This window comes from Pelodiscus sinensis, chromosome 26 (assembly GCF_049634645.1).
Source record: "Pelodiscus sinensis isolate JC-2024 chromosome 26, ASM4963464v1, whole genome shotgun sequence".
In the NCBI taxonomy this organism is placed as follows: Eukaryota; Metazoa; Chordata; order Testudines; family Trionychidae; genus Pelodiscus; species Pelodiscus sinensis.
Genome location: NC_134736.1, coordinates 16,295,236 through 16,315,569, shown reverse-complemented (window position 1 = coordinate 16,315,569; position 20,334 = coordinate 16,295,236). Strand labels below are relative to the sequence as shown.

The window sequence follows — 20,334 nt, the reverse complement described above, 5'->3', positions numbered from 1 at the left end:
GCCAACTTCTTTGTGCAGATCTGCCTTCAGAGAGCACCTGTGGAGTTGGGCTGCTCTAGAGAGTTAATTGGGGAAATAAGAAGCATTTCAGGCAGTGACCCGTGCTCTAGCATAGCAGGTGCCAGGCCCTGCTACTACAGCGTATGCTAGGAAAGACAGAGGAGTATGGGAGAGAAGGTGGCAAATCTAATCGTACCTTTTCCCGGTCTGTTTGTTATTCACAAAGTAACCCCTTCTGTAGGCACAACAGATGCCCAGCGTTATCAGCACCAGAACCACCACGACCACTAGAACTCCACCGATAATTCCACCAATATTAAGATCATCTGGAGAGGAGAGAAGGCATCAATCACTGATCCCCAGAGGTACCCAGTCTTCCACCCTCCCCCCCACACTAGCTTGCATGAAACCTTTACCCCCAAGATTCCACGCACACCTGGCCAGACTGTCTCCTCCTAACCCCCACCAGTAGTCTCTTCCTATCCATTACATGAGCATGGGCCCAGTATTTTGTGTTTGCTTCCATCCTCTACACACCAGGCCCTGATCCCCACCTTTTACTCCTCTTCACTAACCCCAAGGTGCGACTCGGATTCAGGAATAAACACTAACATTGCAAAGCTCCCAACCTCCCATCCCATAGCCGCCGGCTCTCAGCCTGGGCCACCTCTTGCCCTTGCTCACCAGCACAGGTGTGCAGCAATAGCGAAGAGCTATGATTCAGGAGGCCAAGGTTTGTAACATGCACTGTGTGCAAATGTCAGTGATGTTGCAGAGCATGAGGGAGTAATCCAAAGATCCTCTGTACTCTCAACTAGACCAGGGCTTCTTGGCCCTGCCTGGGCAATTACAGAGATACCTACGTCCCTCCTGGAAGGCACCTGGACTGAGAATGCACGTTTGTTAAGAAGCTCAAGTTAGTCAAGTGCTTTGGGAGCCTTTTCGAAGAAAGACCCGACTGTAGACCCAAGGGAAAATTACCAGGCGGCACCAGCCACAGCCCACACCTGGTGGAAGCAGCCAAAGCAGACGCCTCTGAACAAGAACGTCCTACGGTTCCGAGTGCTCTTTCTCTGGCCTGTGCTGATTGGCTGTTTGCTCCTTCCAGCTCCTCTGGAGGAGAGCGAAGTGCAATCTCCAGCCCAAGTAGATGTGCCCCTGCTAGCTCAGATCAAGCCAGTTTGCTTAAAAACAGCAGTTGTGAGCAGTGGGAAGAGCTACCTGCCCTGAGCACGTTCCTAGGGATCATACTCGAGCAACCGACCCTCACGCTGCCGGAGCTGCCCTTCTATTCTTACCGTGCTCTCTTGGCCAGAGCAACACCAATACGTTTGCTCTGACTGGACGTTAACACCTTCCAGCTCCCACGTAACCAAAGACTCTTCATTTCCACACTAGCCCCTCGTCTGCCCTGCCCCCTCCACGCCTCCATTCTCTTCCCTCGTCTCAGCCGCACTACGCCAGCCCTGTCCGTAAAACCACGGTGCTAACGTGTCTTTTGCTGCCATCAGACTGCTCGCTGTTGGTTAGACCCCCTCCCTCCACTCCTGTGTCTGACAGGTCTGTTTGCACTACATGCTCGTAGGAGCAGGCACTGCTAGTCGTTCCGGGTCTGGGTTGTGCCTAGCAGCAGGCGGGCCTTACGCGCTACCGTAAGAAACATAATTAATTCTAATGAGTAGAATCAAATATCCAAATCAGCTAAGGAACCTCTGGAATTGTGAAACTAATTGAGCCAATCTGCTCTCCCTGGCTTCCATTAGCAATTCTTTTTTGCTAGCTCTTGCCCACACTTGGCCCCCGCTGCTATTTAGACTTTCAGATGCCAGGAGCCACGGCTCTGCCTCATCCGCCTGTGCAGCACCATGCTGCCTGCGGGAATCCAGGAATTATTGAGGCACGTCCGCACTGAAGCTTGCAGAGCCACGAACAGACTGGATGCTGCATGAGATACCAACGGGAACCGGCTCCCCAACGCTGCCGAGCTTCTGACTATACAGCCACCACTTCCTCCAGGTGGGCAGATCCACTCACAGATTTCCATCTCCTGCTCCTCGCACTTGGCAGAGCCGACATCGTTCGTCGCTATGCAGTAGTAGCGGCCAGCGTCACCCTTCTGCACGGCAGCGAAGACCTGTTTGAGGAAGCATGATGTCAGACAGGAGTCGGGATCACGGCCCACAAACGTGTTACACTACACCCAAAGCTGCCAGAGGGCTCGGCCTTAATGACCCACAAAAGGAGGCTGTAAATATAGACAGGCATTTCTTTGCTTGCCTTCTGATCACATCAAAGACTGCAGGGAGCAGAACGTGCTGCCAGGTCTGCAGCCTGGAGATACTCCAGTTGCACAGACCCAAGAGAGCCCCAACAAGCAACTAGTGTCACCTCTTTTAGAGCAAAACATCTCCCTTAGTCACACAGGCTGCAAACTGGACCTGGGACACTTCCCCTGGGAAGACAGCGATTGAGAGAGACCTTTGAGGGCCAGGAACACTGCTTCTTCCTTTTCTACAGCGCTGACTTCTTATGGGAACCCTTTCACTAGAAACAGAGAGGAAAGTGCGGGGGGCGGGGGGAATTATGCCAGTCCTCCCTCCCCACAAGAGTGGTCTCTGGCCACTCTAGAGTCATCTCTTCGGCTCCCATAGAGTTCTTCCTCCCCCAGTAAGGATGAAAAATCCCATTTCATTGTTTAACCAATTAACTGATTGAAGAACACCGAGGGTGGGGGGCTGCCTCCAGTCTGACTAGAGCGGCCCTGCTTGCCATCCCTGGGCCCGCCGCGGACAGAGGCTGCCGTGGACGACCGAAGCAGCCCCCTGCTCCAGCCCCCGCTGGTTAACCTGACCTGGTAAGCCTCCTGCGTTCAGGGTGAGGCTTACCAGGTAATGGGTTAATCCAGCATTTCCCAAAGTGGGGTCCGCGGCCCAGTACTATAGGAAAAAAATACCTGTCCTTAGAAAGATTATTGTGCACGATCCTATTAATTTGCGTAACGGGGGAACAGCACCCTGCATGGCCGAGCGCAGCCCTCTTGGGAGAGCGCCCGCCGCCGCAGCATCTCTGCCAGGCGTGTTCCCAGGCAGCAGGGCTAGATCCGGCGGGCGCTAGGACCCGGGGAGAAGGCCGGGTGCCACGCACACTGAAGCAGAACGCCCAGCGCTGGACGCAGCCGGGGAAGCCGGTGTCGGCCAGGCCTTGGGCCAGGCGCAGGGGCGGAACAACCCGCAGGACAGGTAGGACCAGCGACACAATTTATTTGTATATTCATCATTTGATTAATGAATATGCAAATAAATGTTACCTCCAAAATCTTGTGAATGGGTTTATTGGTCCCAGTATCAAAAAGTTTGGGAACCACTGGGTTAATCGTTCACATCCTTATCCCCCAGATCCTCCAGCTGGACTCGGCCAGCCCCGAGGGGCTAGAACACCTAATCTGCTCCCGTTGCCTCCTCTTTAGGCCACTCCTAATGTGGGCATCCACGAAGAGCAGGTCCCCTTTCCTTCCGCCAGGCGGCCCAACAGCCCAGCAGCAGCACTCAGCCATTTCCCCAAGAGCTTTACCAGGGTGCCCGTTCCAGGATTCAGGATGAAGGAGGAGTTACGGAACTTGGGGTTCGATTTGGAGTCGGTCGGTAAAGGTTCGCTGTTGTGGTACCAGCTGTACGTGGACTCCGGGTAGCCTTCATTCTCGTGGCAGTGAAGGGTGGCGGTTTTGCCCACGGGCACAGCTTTTGGGACCCTGCATCTGGGAGCAACTGGCTTCACTTGGAGGAAGAGACACAAAACATGTGAATCACACTGCCCACCACCGTGCAGCGCCCCAGGCCCCGGGACTGGAGGAATAAGGGGCACCCTGACAATAAGGATGCCGCGTGGCCTAGGGGATACAGTGCTGGCCAGTGCCCCCTTGCAGCACAGAGCAGCTGGACCCCACCTAGCATACCCGGGGCTGCTTTCCCTCCAGAGGGGATGCCCAGCACAGAAGGCTGATTGTCTTGGGAACCAGACACGGTGCACTGTTTAGTCAGCAGTATCGGCAATACCTTGCACTGTAAGCTGGATGCTTATCTCATCTGCTATGTTTTCATCATCTGGGGCTGCCACTTCGCAGCGGTAGGTGGCAGTGTCCATGCGGGTGACGTTTTTGATCACCAGCGATGTCCGGCTGAGGATTTCTGCCCGAGTTACGAAGTCTCCTGGAGAGGGGCAGAGAGACGAACAGGACAGATCGCATCTCCAGCTGCACCCTCCACCAATGCACGCAAGGGCTATCGCTCTGAAGAAGGGGAAGAATCTGAATGGGAAAGCCTAACAGCTGTTGCAAGCCATAAAGCCAGAGAATGGATTTCCAATCCTGATCACTCTCCAGATCCTAGAGCTGGCGATACCTTAACATAACCCCTCCCAAACGAGTGGGAAGTGGCACTCCAGTGATTACTCCAGCAAGCAGTGTTATCTGAGACGACGGTAGATCTTCCAAGTTTCATACTGGACACAAGGGAAGAAAAGTCTGGTCCTGACAGCCTTGCTCAGCTTGGTTTTGTAACAGTCAGGACATTAACGGACCCAGGGTCCAAGACTAAGGGGGCTAAACTAATTGCACCTTCTCTTCACCCAGTAAATGATCCCACCTAAAGGATGCAAAGTTCCCCTTCTATTCTCACAACAGCTCTCTTTGCAACTCCTCACTGCTGACCACTCGGCTGAGGTCTGACCGCAGGGAAGGAGGGTCCAGGCTTCCCTCAGTTCTGACCCTCGGCTGAGCGACAAGGGTTTCGGAAATAACTAGGAGAAGCAGAATCCCTGCCCTCCTAGAAAGAGGCAAAAGGGGAACACATCTTCATACCCTGAATTTTATTGTCAAAAAACACATAGGTCTTGTCATCGCCTTTGATTTTCTTCCACTCGATCCTCGGATTGGCTGTTGTGGTGGATTTAATGATGCAGGACAGCTCCACACCTAAGAGAAAAAAAAACAAATAGAGACTAACAGGGAGCAGCTGTGTTTTCCCTCTGCTCTGAGCTCTTCGGCAGACTTGCACTGGGAGATGTCGCCCATCAAGCAAAGTCTCCGTCTTTCATCTGCCTCACGAACAGGAATGCCGCTGGGTTCCTGGAACCTCTGGGGGAAAACGCACCTCGGCCAGTGAAAATAATCGCAATGCAAATAGCGAGCTCTGAGAGCAAAGAACACTTTTGGCATAATGGTGTCTGATTTATAGCAAAGAATCCCTCACCGAGCAGGCGCCCAGCACTGGCTCAGTTGCGAATGAGCACGCAAGATGGAGCGCGAGGGTCACTATTCTCTCCCGGAGCCATGTCTCGGTGATAGCGGCCACACCGGCATTTGAGAGACTGCTTCAATGTCTCCACCACCCCTCCCACCTGAGTGAATTCAGCAGCCAGGCCCCTCTACGGGAGACACTCTCATCTCCACTTTACAGAACAGGAACTCAGGCGTGGAGAGGGGGTAACTCCTGCAGTAGGATGGGAAAGAGGAGTTACATCTCCCACAGCCCCGTCTTCTGTCTTACAAATCACAACGTGACTCTGGCCTGTGCTTGGGTCCTGCTGGTGTACTCTGAGACGCTGTCCCAGAACAACCTCTTAGAGCATTACCCGTGCTTGTGTCCTGGCACTTCTAAAAGGCAGCACTTACCTGCTCTTTAGGCCCTACTTCAGACCTGATCCTCACCTGAAACTTGAAATCCAACTAGATACCATTGCTCCAGGGTGCAAAACATTGACACTCCTGCAAGTTGTAATTAAGCCCGCCCTGGTGTAGACACTGCTAGATCGCTAGAAGAATTCTGTCAACAACCAAGCTACTGTGTCTGTCAAGGGGCTAGATTTACTACAGGGATGGGGAAACCCCTTCTGCAGCTGTAAGGAGTACCAGAACGGTAGTGCTTACCACATATGCATGTGCCTGAGGATAAATCTAAGTGCTCATGAGTTCAATGAGACGCGAGTAAAACATTTTCCCAGGGGGCGTCAGCAGAGCCCTGAAGTTTAAGTGCTTTGCTAAACAGGGAGAGATGTAAAAACACGCTTGAACACCTTGCTGGAACTCAGGGCCTTAGTTCTGCCTTGCATGTAGCCAGAGACATGTACAAGCTTTCCCAATTGTTGGGATTGATGCAAATCTACAGCGACCAAGAACTGGCATGCAGACCTGACAAGTCCCTCATAGCACTTACGCTGGAATTCCTGCACCACGGGCTTCTTGTTGCTGGATGTCAGTTCCACAGCCAAGATTCGATAGCCTATACAAATAAACAAACGGGAATAAGAACAGCCCAGCTCATAACTCCTACTGTTACAAACTTGCTCCCTGGTGAGAAATCCTCTGAGCCAGCTTCAATAAGGACCAGCTCCCCTACAACAAAAGCTACCCTTGGCCTTAAATGCTGGGCCAGCCAGCCATTAATCTCATGTTTATTTAAAATCAATCTCAGTGCAAACACTAAAGGTTAAAAGCAGCAATTAAAGAGCATTGACAAACTGGCACAATACCAGCAAAACGCTTCCTCCAGCCATGTGCTCATGTTGATAGGGTGGACTCACTCCAAAAAATGGCCAAAAGTGGCTTGCAAAATAAGGACATTTGCGTCCAAATTAATGAGGCAGATAAGATAAAAGGAAACAAGAATTTAATTCACTCTCTAACATCTGGAATTGTTCTCTTTGCCCACCGTCGATGCACAGATGATAGTCGTAGTTGTGTGCTTTGGAGGCGAAGTAGGCACTATAGAAATGTACAACGTGTGATTAATAAGCCACTGGAGGCTGTTTCAAGAGAGAGCTGGACGGAAAGGGAAGATTCAGGGCTCAAACAGAACACAGTTAAGAAAATGGAATTGAGCAGTTTAGGTAAATTCCTGACCTGGCTCAGGTCAGTGACAAATTTCCTACTGGCTTCAATTTGGCCAGGATTTCAGCCTTTGAGTGGAATGTGCAGAAGTCCTCGGCATCAGCTTGATTTTGCTACCAGCATAGCACTGACTACTAAAGGCGCAGGGATAAGTCAGTGCAGAGTGTTCTACATAATCCCCCCCCCCCCCCCATCTGCCACAAGCCTTCAGTCTGCCATTGGCTGTTTTCATTCTCTGTCATCCCTACTTCCCCCTCTCGCTGCTTGGTCTCCCGGCCTCCTGAATCAGTCCCTGAGACCTTTCATGGCTTTCCCAGCATTGTATCACCTAGGGATGGAAAAGGTTAACTGAGAGGGGCTGGAGCAGCTCCCTGCCTGCCCTGGGTGAGGGGCTGCTCCAGCCCCATGGGGAACACAGCAGGCACGGGCCAGCCACCCCCCCACGCAGGCTATACGCTGTGGCTCCCCAGGAGCTGGCCTGAAAGAGCTGCCAGCCTGCTCCCAGGGAGCCAGCTACAAAGCCTGCAGCGTGTGTAACCACTAAGATTTTTAAGTTACACAGTTACCTTTTTAAATGACGTTTTACATCCCTATTAGCGCCTTTCCTCCTAGCAGGACTCAAAGGGTTGGACAAGCCACGTATACCCCCCCCCCCCCCACAACTATACACAGAGCTCCTCTGGAGCAGGGAGAGGCATCCAGCTAGCAGACAGCAACGTACACCAGGAAAGTGGGATGAAACTGAGCAAACAAGGAGAAGGTTTTACTGCTGCATATTCTAGTTCCCGGCAGGGCCCATCCCTTCCTGCTCCATCGCACCCTCCCACCGAGCATGGTTTTTCCACAGCCCTGTGGACAAGGTACAGCAGGGCACACAAAGTACACAGGGCCCAGCATGGAGACTAGGGATGTGAAAGGTTAATGGGTGATGCTTATCGGTTCTGGTTAAGCACTGGGGGCTGGCGTAGCCCCCTGCCTGCTGCAGGTAGGGGGTTGCTCTGGCCCCTTGGAACCCACTGAGGTTAGGGGCTGGCTGGTTCACTGACGTCAATACAAAATAGGGTTGCCAGAGGGTTTAACAAAAAATACCAAACACTGCCCCCCCCCCCCAAAAAAAAACAAACAAAAACAAAAGCACCAGGAAAAAATTCTGTCAAGGAAAAAAAGGGGGAGACCAAAGTTAAGCAAAAAGAGAAAAAAAAGGTGGGGGGAGCCAAAGTTGTTAAGCAAAAGTTGCACCACTCCCTCCAGTTTGGGACCACACACTAACCACCAAAGCACCCACCCCTCCCCCTACGCCAGGCCCCCCCCAGCCTACCATCCCAATGCACTCACCCCTGCCTCAGACCCAGGCCCCCCCTAGTGTCCCCCCATCCCAGTGCACCCACCCCTGCCTCAGACCCAGGCCCCCCCAGTGTCCCCCCAGCCCAGTGCACTCACCCCTGCCTCAGACCCAGGCCCCCCCAGTGTCCCCCCATCCCAGTGCACTCACCCCTGCCTCAGACCCAGGCCCCCCCAGTGTCCCCCCATCCCAATGCACCCACCCCTGCCTCAGACCCAGGCCCCCCCAGTGTCCCCCCAGCCCAGTGCACTCACCCCTGCCTCAGACCCAGGCCCCCCAGTGTCCCCCCATCCCAATGCACTCACCCCTGCCTCAGACCCAGGCTCCCCCCAGTGTCCCCCCATCCCAGTGCACTCCCCCTTAGGCATCCCCGGTGTCCGGAGCCCCCGCTCCAATCAAATCTCCCCCCGCAGAGCCAGGCACAGGGGAACAATCTGACTTTTAAAGTGGCTGCTCCTGCCCCCCAGCCTGGCTGCCTCGGCTCCGTTGTGTAGAGGGAGGCATCACACGGCCAGCTCCCGGGTCTCTGCTGGTCACATGGGTCTGAGCAGCGTGCGCTTCGCTCCCAGCCCGGCACCCCCCTAGCCTGGCGCCCAGCAACTGCCCCCCTCACTAGATTCTGCCCCCTCCTCACTCCCTGCCCCCACCAGACGTGGCGGGGAAAATTGTCCCCGCTGGGCTTCCGTCCCAGGGAAACGGGAAATACTGGACACTGCACATGTCCGGTATTTCCTGGTTTTTTAACCAGATGGAACCCGCAAATACTGGACTGTCCGGGTGAAAACCGGACACCTGGTAACCCTAATACAAAGAACTCCCACCCTATGGACGTTAGTGGGCATTAGCTCAGGCCCAAAGTCAGGGAGATGAAAACTAAGGCATTGGGGACCTGATATGCACAGAAATCAAAATCCTGCTTTATCCTGGATGAACCAGACGAGACAAACCAGGGAAGGGACTCATGATGAGACGTGGAGAGGGAGGAAAGGGCCTACATCACTAAGTCAAACAACTGCAAATTGCCACAGGTCGGTCTGAAACTTTTCCGCCCAAAATACCAAAGTCCCAGTGACGAAGGGAAGTTAGAACTCCTGGGCTGCGTCTAGACTGACAAGTTTTTCTGCAAAAGCAACTGCTTTTGCGGAAAAACTTGCCAGCTGTCTACACTGGCCGCTTGAATTTCTGCAAGAACACTGACGATCTCATGTAAGAGGAAATGCAAAAGCCCTCTTGAGGAAATGCTTTTGTGCAAGAGGGCCAGTGTAGACAACGCGGTATTGTTTTGAGCAAAAAGCCCCAATGGTGAAAATGGCGATCAGGGCTTTCTTGCGCAAAACCGCATCCAGATTGGCACGGACGCTTTTCCACAAAAGCACTTTTGCGAAAAAGCGTCCGTGCCAATCTAGATGCTCTTTTCCGCAAATGCTTTTAACGGAAAAACTTTTCCATTAAAAGCATTTGCAGAAAATCATGCCAGTCTAGACGTAGCCCTGCAGTGTGGTGGCTCAGGACAGTAACAATGAAGAAACTTTGCCCTTGGCTGCAGGACGGGGGGTAAAGGGGATTTTAAAAAACAACTAAGAGATGAGTCCAAGTGAAAGTTGATGGGCCACACTTCGGGAGTTCTCCCTGCTGATTATGGTAGCTCGTTATTGGTTGTGTTGACAGTCTGCTCAGTGCCATGCTGGGCATAGTTCCTGCGCCAAACAGCTTCTCTACAAGGCCAAGAGTCTTGGGGGGGCTGGTGAAGTCTAAAGACCAGAAGAACTCCAGGAGAATCCCCAGAGAGATTTCAAGGGTGGGGGTCACAAGACACTGCAAACTAGCAAAAGCCCACGCTAAGCTACTGCGCTATGAAGGCCCATTACTGCTTGCTTCTGCTCCCCTCGCTGCCTCAGCATCCGGAGACATGTCGGGAACAGCCTCATACTGCCTCCAGGGGACAATTCTGTCCCTGTAAGGTGGTTTGTCAGGATCAGCAGGAATCCGCGTGCGACATGGTGCGCACTTATCGGAGTCTGAAAATACGTCCTCTTTGGGAGCGCAGCGCAATGTCGTCTGCAGTGCTGGGTCTCAGTGGGGGGAAGAGGATGCTCCAGTCTTCGTTTACCATCATCACAAGGCCACGGGCTAGCTGGACAATGCACAGGGGCAGGTCAGCAGTGAGAGCACATTTAGACCTGCCCTGCCACTTCCTGCCTTAGCTCTGCGGACGGGTAACCAGGCCACATAGAGGCTGCAGCACGTTCCTTTCCCTTCGCTCTCTCTGATCGTTCTTGTTTCATGTAAGATCCCACATGGCGAATCTGGTTTTGACCCTTACTTTCCTCCCTGGTGAGCATAAGCAGATCTCACTAATCCCAACAAAAGCCCAGAGCATTAACGTAACCAGCCATATGAAGACAAGCCACGAGCTCAGGAAAATCCCTCTGAAGGGCCCTGACACACTTTTTAAACAGGCCCCTGGTGCCCAGGCGGCCATTTTGTTTCTGACCTCAGGTTTCCTACCCGGAGGCTGCAAAGCCCACATTCCCTCCTCTTCTCCCTGCCCAGGAGACCGGGGCTACGTCTAGATGAATTTCTTCTGCCGAAAGAAGATATGCAAACTGGGAGCTAATTTACATATCTTCCAATCGTGTTATCAGAAGAGGTTTTGTCGAAAAAGACAGCAGTTTAGATGTGGCTCTTTTGGGGAAAAACCCTTTTTCGAAAGAACCCTGCACACCTCATTCTTTTTGGGAAGAAGGGTTCTTTCGAAAAAGGGGTTTTTTTCAAAAAAACCGCTCTAAACTGCTTTCTTTTTCGACAATCTCTTCTGATAACGCGATCAGAAGAAGATATGCAAATTAGCTCTGAATTTGCAGATCATCTTTCGGCAGAAGCAAGCAGTCTAGATGTGCCTGGCCTTTCCTCGCGATCACCATCTCGCTGATGCTTCTGCTGCATCTTTCTCGTGCACACACACAACCCCCCCCCCGCGCGCGCGCACACACACACACACACACACACACACACACACACACACACACACACACACGACTCATGCTCTCATACAGGAGAGAAGTCTTTTCTGAACAGCACTAATTAGCCAAAGCGCCCAAGGAAGAGAGCAGGCTGAATCTGCAACTGATGAAAAAGCTTTTTCCCATTCCTGATTGGAAAATCCTCTGGGGCAGGAGAGTAATTCTGAGAGGCAGGAGCCAGAGCCCAGAGGAGGAGCAGGGACAAACTCTTCCCCTGTTCAGAGCTCCCCCCTCTGTTGTGAGCTGGGAGTCCAGTCGTCTTATCTTCGGAGACTTGGGTAGCAGAGAGAGTCTGGTGAACCTTGAGTCTAATTTGCAGAAGGGGTGAGATGAAGCCAGTGGAAGCTGCAGCTCTTTGTGACGTCCGAGACAGGCTCCCTACTGCCTAAAGGAGCCATGCTAAACCCCGACTGCAAGTAGCAGCATCTCCAGAGGCCTGGAAGCGCAGCAAGGCTCTGGGTGAGAGTCAGGATGCGCTGCAAGAACTAGAGAAGACAGTTTGCATAGCAACTGTGCTCCAGTCTCTCATCAGCTTTGCTTTTCTGACCACAGACGCACTGAAATGGTAGCAAAGAGGGGTGCAAACGCCGCCTGCGTTATTTGGAGGAAAACAGCCATTGCTGCAGAAAAAAATGAACCTTTTGCTCACCTCTGCTCTGTACTATGTACCATTTTGTTTGAGAAGGAAGCAACGCCGGCCCCTCAAACAGACACAGTGACAGATGCTATAGAAATACATCTAGTCTAATAACTCTTGCCATGTGCTCCTGCTGATCCCAATAGCGTGGGGACATGGATGTTATGCAGACAATCTAGAGGGCAGCAGGCATTCATCTCTGGGGTAGCCCTACCCCACCCGCTCCGCTTCTTGTCTGTACTCTTCATCCTGCTCATACAGTCCTGAACTCTCAGCTCTACTACTCAAACCTCTGCATTACGTGAATTCCTGCCTTCTGCCCCTGTGAAATACATAGGGGCCAAGGCAGGGATCTGGATAATGCAGACATTCAGGTCATGGTGTATCGTTTCAGAGTGGCTGTCACACCACAGTACTTAATGGTGGCAGGACAGAACAAGGGAACGGAGACCCTAGGGACATTATTTCCTGGAAACACGACTCAGCTTTTCCTACTCTTTCCTATCCATTAAAACCTAGACATTTATGTTTCCCCCGCAGGCACAAAGCAGCACAACAACAGGCTTAAGATACAGAAGCTGGGTGCGTGGGGTCAGCGGCAGTGGCTCCCGGATGATTATCGATTGTGGGCACAGTGTCGCTGTGATGCCTTAAATCAGTGCGGAGCCAAGTTTATTGTTCACGGTGCAGCAGAAGAGGACAGCACCAGGGAGCCCTAACCTACAGCAGGGAAGGGAAAGCCATACAGGGAGTAGCCAATTGAGCAGAGATTAGCTTCTTGCTGCTGGATAGCAGTAGTACCATGAGCCCCACTAGCATTCATTTGACTGGCACTGCAGAAGCCATTAAGTCAAAGATCCTAGAATCATAGAGCTGGAAGAGACCTCAGGAGTCATCAAGTCCAGCCTCCTGCCCAAGGCAGGACCAATCCCAAGTAAATGAACCCAGCTAGGGCTTTGTCAAGCCGAGACTTAACCACCTCCTAGCTGTTACCACGCCCTGCTGCTTAGGTAGAGGGGAATGCTGGTATGCCAGCCACCTCTGCTGCTGGCAAATGCTGACTATTTTAATAGCAACCACAGCATTTGCATTATTTGGCGTATTACGTCATTGTTAGTCTTTAGCAGAGCCTTACACCATGGATACGTAGGTCAGGAGAAATTCATCCAATGCAGTGACAGCACAAAGATTGCACGTTGTTGAATCTTGCCTGAACCTTCAAAACACGGTATCAGTGGTGTACAAGGCTTGGGACAGACCACATCTCTGCGCTAGCGTGCATTTCAGCCCTGCAGCCCTCCGAGTTCCTCATGCTGACAACCTGCAAAAATGCCAACAGGTACAGCTCTGGCTGGGTTCATAATGGACCAGAGACTCCAAAGGTTGAAGCCCAAATGTCGCCAGAACTTTCTACAAGAACAGTGCAACACAGTCTGCAGTGTATTTCCACTCTGATTTTGGCAAAGGTGGGCCAGTCCGTATAAATGCAGCCCTGTGTGAATACCACCTTTGTATCCATTCAACTAGCCACAGATTTGCAGAACTATATGTGTAAATTCTTGTGTCCTGGGCTACTGGAAGTGTCTTCAACCACTGCATGAGGTATGAACTTAAGTAAGCAATTATCAGCTTTACCAGGTGACACCTTTTGCCCCAGAAGCTGGCCAAAGGCTAGAGGCAGGGCTGGCTGCAGGGGGAGATGGCTGCTGGGTGTATGAGTGAGAGTCATTGGCTTGGGGTGCAGGGAAGGGAGTCGGGGTTCTGGGCCTCTCTCCGTCCAAGCTGGATTGTACTGACTGCTTCTGGCTTCTGCGTTGACGAGTCTGTTGTAGGCCGTGTCCCGCAATGAGGGGATGTATTCTCTGCCTCCTAACGATGCTCCCTAAACTCACTGTCCTTGCTCCCAGGCAGGATCCTCACCCAAGATTTGTTTTTCTTTCTGCTGTTTTCCCTTTAGACTTTACCTCTGTTGTTAACATTTGACTTGGTAAACAGACACCCACTGTGTCAGCTTACAATGCTTCATTGACTTCCCAACAGAGAGACAGTGAATAAACGTCTCCTCGCTGACCAAAAAAAATCTGTTTTTCACTTCTGCTGGTGATAGGGATGTAAAATCCTGTTTAAAAAGTTAACTGGTTAAAGTGACATTTAACTAGTTAACCGGGATCCCACCACATCGGGGGCAGGAGGCGGCTCTGGCCAGGCTCACCACGCCACAGCTGTGCTGGAACAGCCCCACGCCCACGGCGTGACATGGGAGAGGGGACTGCTCCATCACAGCTGGGCTGCCAGTTAACCATCACCCTTACCGGGTAACCAGTTATCCCTTTGCATCCATAGCTGGTGACCAACACCTGGATACAGCTTCTAGGAACTTAACTCCTCACATAATAGCACTCCTTGCATTTCAGCATGATCTCATTAGCTGGCTTTCACTTGCGGTCTTCCGTGACATTCTGGGGGTGAACTAGAACGTATTACCAGTCGCTGGGGTTACCCAGGCTCCTTTCTCAGCTGGCACTAAGCAGTTTTGGGTCACAGGCATTGCAGGCTAAATGCTCTGAATGAAACAACCTTGCGGCAATGGTCCCTCTAAGCTTTCCACCTATGTGCAGAATACATTTGACATGCACTGAGGCATGTGCGAATGTGCACCACCAGCAAAAACAAAGAACCTCGCAGTGGGCGCACTGCTAATCAGCTGGGCAGCGTCCGAATCTCTCCTGAGCAGGCTCATGGGGAACCTGCATGGCTGCTAAAGGTTCCAGTCAAGCTATTGCCTCAAACAGAGCTTTGATGTGAGATGGCTGAAGGTGGCGGGGGAGAGGCTCCGACACAGTGATACAAACTTCATAGCTGCTTGATACCTTCGCTTACCTCGTGTAATAAACTACACTGGCATGGGATATGTACCCCACACAGGCATCAAAGAGTTAATGAGAACCTGAGAGGCCAGTTAATGCCCCCTGGAGGGCAGGCCAAGCCAAGCCTAATTAAAGCTGAGCCCCAGCGGGGGAGGGAGCTGGCTGGGTTCTTCCCAGAGGAGGAAGGGGATGCTGTAGCCTTGCTGAGTAGCAGGGAACAGGAGATGTCTGGGGAAGGTGTTTACACCCTTGGCCCTAATGGGAACAGTGGGAGGGAAGGAGACTCACAGGACGTGCGTGAGGGAGGTTCGCCCCAGACACACAGCCAGCCTTGGGGCAGACTGGAGGTCAGTGTCTGAAGGAACCACAGATCCAAGCACAAGGGTTTATTACGCACAGCGCTGGTGGAGCCACTTCGCTCACTCGGCTCAGTGAGACGCCCAACAGTGGATTACTCTAGATTAATTAGGCTGCCAACGGGCGGAGAGAAGTGACAGGGTGGGAGATCCAAGCCCCTGCATAGGTCCTAGCAGCAAGACATAATGAGCGCAAGAAGCCAACAGTCTAAGGATGACACGATTGCTCCGCCCACGGCTCAGGTTTACATGGATGCTAAAACCAGGTGTTATGGCTCAAGTGTTGTTTTGCAGTAAGAAGATGAAATCCTGATTTCAGGTCCCTAGAAATGATGGGTGGCGTCTTCCAGACAGGTTTGCTCGCAGGTACATTCCTCTATGCTTTTAAAACAAAGAGAACAGTAAACAGTACACAGCATTGGCAAGTGTATATGGCTGGTATGTAGGGAGGATACTCCGCTATCTCCTCCTGAGTTTAGGAGGCAGACGTTGGACGCCACTCTCAGAGTTATCGGTCTATAATTCACAGTAAGGCCCCAACTACTGCCCTGCACCTGGGGTTCTGCTGTCTCAACTTGTTTCATGTTTAGTTGTACAAACAAGGCCTGTCTTCTGCTCATTTCTGTTCCCTTTTAGCCATGTTTTGTCCGTTGTTAGCGAGGCCTCAGACCAGGCCCATCCAGTTTGGGCATATGTGAAAGATTCTTAACAGAAACTTGGTCAAGATCTTACATACATATTATTGGGATTTTGGCCCTTTAGTGTCCAGACTAGAATTCTTTGAGGGAGGGGCAACAAGCAGGGGGCAGGGGAGACCCCAACGTGGATTAAAAGTGAACACATATAAAACTGACAAATGGAAACCCATCAACCAGATGAAGAAACTTGCACAGATCCAGACAGACATCATCTTTCTGTCCAAGTGCAAAAAGATGGATATCGTACCCAAAGGACTAAAAGTGAACAACCCATTAAGATCAACAAACTGCACTGACTACAGTGAGAGACTCTGCTAATCTAATTTGTCAGTTTTATGGGTGTTCACTTTTTTTTTGATCGTATCCCTTTGGTATATATGGTCGTGCCAATTTTCTTCCACTATTTGATCTGAGGAAGTGGGTCTGGCCCACGAAAGCTCATCACCTAATAAACCATCTTGTTAGTCTTTAAAGTGCTGCATAGTCCTGTCTTTTGTTTCAGCTACACCAGACTAACACGGCTACATCTCTATTACTATTAGGCATCTAGTGGGATTTTTAAAAGCTCCTGTCAGTATCTTTAGATGCGTAACTCCTGTAGGCTCCCACCCTCAATTCATTAGCACTGAAGATCTAAGGCTGACATTGTGCTGGGGGCCCAAGCGGGGTCAGTGCTACATTCACTGTGGCAGACACAAGGCTGCTGCAAGGGTTAGCGGCCAAAGGGGGCTGGGTTGGCAAAGGACGCAGCAGAGCACCATGAGTGGGGCCAGTTCCAAGGCTCCGTCAGCTCTTGGCAGAGGACAAAGCCATGCCTGGCTCTGGTGCAGGCTGAGCCACCAAGATGTGTAGCTAAAGATTAACACGCAAAAGTGCTCAGCATTCATGTCCAAATTAAGCAACCGGCTGGAGCAGGCCTGGTCTGCGTGGGAGCTGATAACCATTATAAAAGGTTATCCTCCCACGGGCAGCCAAGTGGCACTGGAAAATGCTCCAGCCAGTGATAAACCCTCTGTGCCGTCGCACATGCCTCTGCTGGAAGGCTTTTATTTTTACCAGCTCCATAAAACAGCATGACTTATTTTAGGTGCACATTTGTGCTGCTTGTTGAAAAAGGAAGCCAAGTCCCCGGCAGACTCCCCCGAACAAAGGAGACCTGTCTGCACAGGCACGAACAGTAATTAACAAGGGCGGGGGGGGGGGCTTTCCCCCACATGCCAGGGTCCTCCTTTCTTCCTTCTCCCCAGCTCTCTGCTGCATTTCCTCTCTCTCTCCGTCTCTTGCGGGTGTGCTTTGTATCCCACAAGTACTGTCTCTCGGAGGGATGCGAAGGGTTAATCGGTAAGCCTCTCCCACCCCCCTGCCATCAGCTGATGCCAGCTCCAGCGCCAGCCTTGGGAAAGCTGCCCAGATGCTCCTAGAGCAGAGTTGGGGCTCGAACGCACAATCCCAGGCTCTGGAGGCCAGTTCCAGCCCTGGGGAAGCTGGTGGTGACTGCCTGGCTGCTCCCGGGATGGGAGGCTTGTTCTGGGGCTGCACCTTGGCCTGGCGCCAGCTCCGGCACATGGGCAGAGGGAGGCCACATGGTGCCCTTGGTTGCAGCTCCAGGCCTGGGGAAGGTGGTGGCTACCTGGCTGCTCCCGGGGCGAGCCGCATGGCTGGGGCCAACAAGGCCACAATCAGGCAGCGTCCTGTTCCCGGCCTGATCCTGGGGCAGGCCCTGTAGTTCGGTCCCCGTCTGGCTGCAGGAAGGGCTGGAGGTGCCCCCTTCCCTCCGCTGCAGCACGGATAGGAGGGGAGGTCAGGATCCGTCTGCAGTGATCCTGACCTGGCGCTTTGTGCAGCCACTGCTGCCCGCGTGCAGCAGCCCAGCCCTGGCCAGGTAAGGTAATGTGTCCTCAGGGCCCACCCACATACTCTACTCCCTGCCCCGCCTCCCCCACACACCCAGCTCCCAGCCCTGACTCTTGACCCGCCATAACTCTTGCACCCCCAACCCTGTGCCCTGAGCTCATCATACACCCAAGCCCCCTGCCCTGAGCCCCTGGTGTACCCCAACGCAGACTCCTGCACCCCCACACCTCCAGCCCCCTGCTGTCAGACTGACAGAAGACAGCCTGAATGCGGGCATGAAGCTGGGTTTGACCAGTTATGATGCAAACGTCAAGAAACGTGTGAAAAGATGCAGCAGCAGAAGTCCCATTAAATCAAGTCTGAGTGCGCGTGCACACACACACACACACACACCCCACCCACCCACCCACCCACCCTCCAGCCACTACAACGCAAACCCTCCCCTAGTAGTGGAACATTAGATCAATGGGTTCTTCACAGCTGGGACCTGCTTCCTCTTTATTACGCGAGAAACACGCTCCTTGTTAATCAGCTCCTTGCAGTGGTGCCCGTCCCCATGTGGAGCTCACAGCAGGATCGGGCCCGATGTTTGCAATTAAAAATTACAAATCAACAAATGTAAGATTTCAGGGTGTCACTCGTCAATAATGCAACAGGGGCTTGTTGCTAGGCAGGCCACAGAAATGAACATTAATGTATAAGCGAAACCTAGCGGTGCTACAAAAACCGTAACCTGCGAGTTTCTTGTGTAAATCTGCACCATGAAGACCTATTTGTACTTTGGCAAAGAAAGCCCATTAACAAGCAGCCCCTGCACACACAGGGAATTGACGGTTCTCTCTCAATCAGACAGCAAAGCTGTTTGTATACAGCCAGCCTGCACACCCACGCAACACAGAGAGAGGCCTGGCAAAGCCCTAGCAGAGACAGACCTCTCAGCATCATTCGTCTCTGGAAGACAACACCTCTCTCTGTTTCCAGGCTGGGGGCTGGAGCAGAGTTTGCATGGCCGAGTTTGGGAAGATCATAGATCGGCTAATACATTTCTAAGTTTTCATTTCCTCTTCTTTGGGCTCAACTGCAGGTGTAGCACCGCGAATATCCATCTCCTGCAGGTTCTCCTCTGAACAGCTCCCCAACTTGTCACGTTTGTTACCCATTTTAGAGATGGGAGATGTGAGACAGAATAAGTGACTTGCCCAAGTTCACACTGGGAGTCTGTGGCAGAGCAGGGAATTTAACATGGATCTTTTGACTCCAACCTCAGGCAGGCCAAGCACTGCAGAATCAGGGCAAGCTCTTTGGAGGAGTCACTCCTTGCTGTGCATGTGCACAGCCCTTGACACCACTGGGCTCAGCATGAGGCTGGCAGGACTTGCAGCAAAACACCACTACGGCCTAGCAGTGTTCTCTCTAATTTTTTCTATCCATGGGCGGAATCAGTTTTACATGCACTGAAGCATGTGCAGATGTGCACCACCAATAGAAACACATGCTGCCGGCTGTGGGCACTCAGCTAACGAGATGGGCAGCACCCCAACCTCTGCTGGACGGCAGCCCGCCCACTCAGCTGACAGGGAACTCTGTCTCTGAGGGAAGACGGAGTGAATCGGTTGTGCCTGGAACTGAGGGATGACAAGTGGCTGTGCAGATTGTTCAAACAGCACAACGTGCGAGCGACTGAGGAGACTGGCACCGTAGGACCAGCAGCCGTGGAACCTTCGGCTTCCAAAGTTCCTGCTCCCTTCCTGCAAAAGGCACATCCCCCGGGATGCGTTTACTCCCCATGTGACTGGCGGGGAGGAGGCAGCACAGAATACTCAGAATAGCAGCTAAGTCTTATCGGGTGACTGCATCCTGCCTGGATGAGTTGCTGGGTCTCTCTCATCCCTGACCTCAAGGTCCAACCCCTCTTCTGCAACAGTTCTAGGCTTGCAACATCAGAGAAGTTCCTGGGCCTGTTGTACCACTGCATGACTCAGAAGAGAGGCAGACAGATGAGAGAGCTTCCATTTATGTGCACACGGAGTCCTTGGCAATGACCAGAAATGAAAGAAGGAAATAAAAACAGGTCACTTGTCTCGGGATTGGATAAAAGTCCTGTTCTATTGACCACTGTCCTAATTGCCCAGTGAGCAGACACAGACCTATCAGATCTTAGAAATGCTCCAGTTTCCAGCCAGTACTGCTTGAGATTTTCAAAGCTAGCTAAGAGATTTAAAATAGCTTATTTCATTAACATTAGTAGTGGAAAGGTGTCTAAGTCCCTTAGACCACTCTGCAAATCTCAACCACCTTGTTTGTCTACAACCTCTTTCCCTAGACAGTCACAGCACTTTGCAGTCAGTAGCTGCACCTCAAACCCACATGATGAAGTATGTAGGTACTGTCCCTGTTTTACCAAGGAGGAAGCTGAGGCACAGAGCTACAGGGACTCAATGAAGGGGACCCAGCCATCCAGGGGCAGTGCCAGAATATACTTTATGAGTCCTGTGCTCTAACTACTAGACAAGCTGCTGTGAGCAGCATGGACAAAGGCCAGGAAGGGGAAGGGTAAAAAGGGACAGAAGTGGGAATGGTGAGAAGTGAGGATTTGAAGCAAGGGTCTCAGACTGCGGAGTCCGTTCGCCTTTCTGCTTCCGCTGGCGTTCCGCTCTCCAGCCCCATGGCAGGG

The 20,334-nt window shown here is 52.2% G+C and overlaps 1 protein-coding gene across 1 annotated transcript in view; it reads right to left on the bottom strand.

Moving 5' to 3' along the window:
- JAM3 (junctional adhesion molecule 3) overlaps positions 1 to 20,334 on the bottom strand; it is a 50,285-nt gene that overhangs the window by 5,521 nt on the left and 24,430 nt on the right. Inside the window, exons 2-7 of the mRNA XM_075909389.1 lie at positions 6,210 to 6,275; positions 4,856 to 4,969; positions 4,053 to 4,205; positions 3,571 to 3,773; positions 2,035 to 2,134; positions 197 to 326 (exon numbers count right to left, since the gene is read on the bottom strand). Of these exons, the coding sequence (XP_075765504.1) occupies positions 197 to 326; positions 2,035 to 2,134; positions 3,571 to 3,773; positions 4,053 to 4,205; positions 4,856 to 4,969; positions 6,210 to 6,275 (766 nt within the window). The remainder of the gene's footprint in view (positions 1 to 196; positions 327 to 2,034; positions 2,135 to 3,570; positions 3,774 to 4,052; positions 4,206 to 4,855; positions 4,970 to 6,209; positions 6,276 to 20,334) is intronic.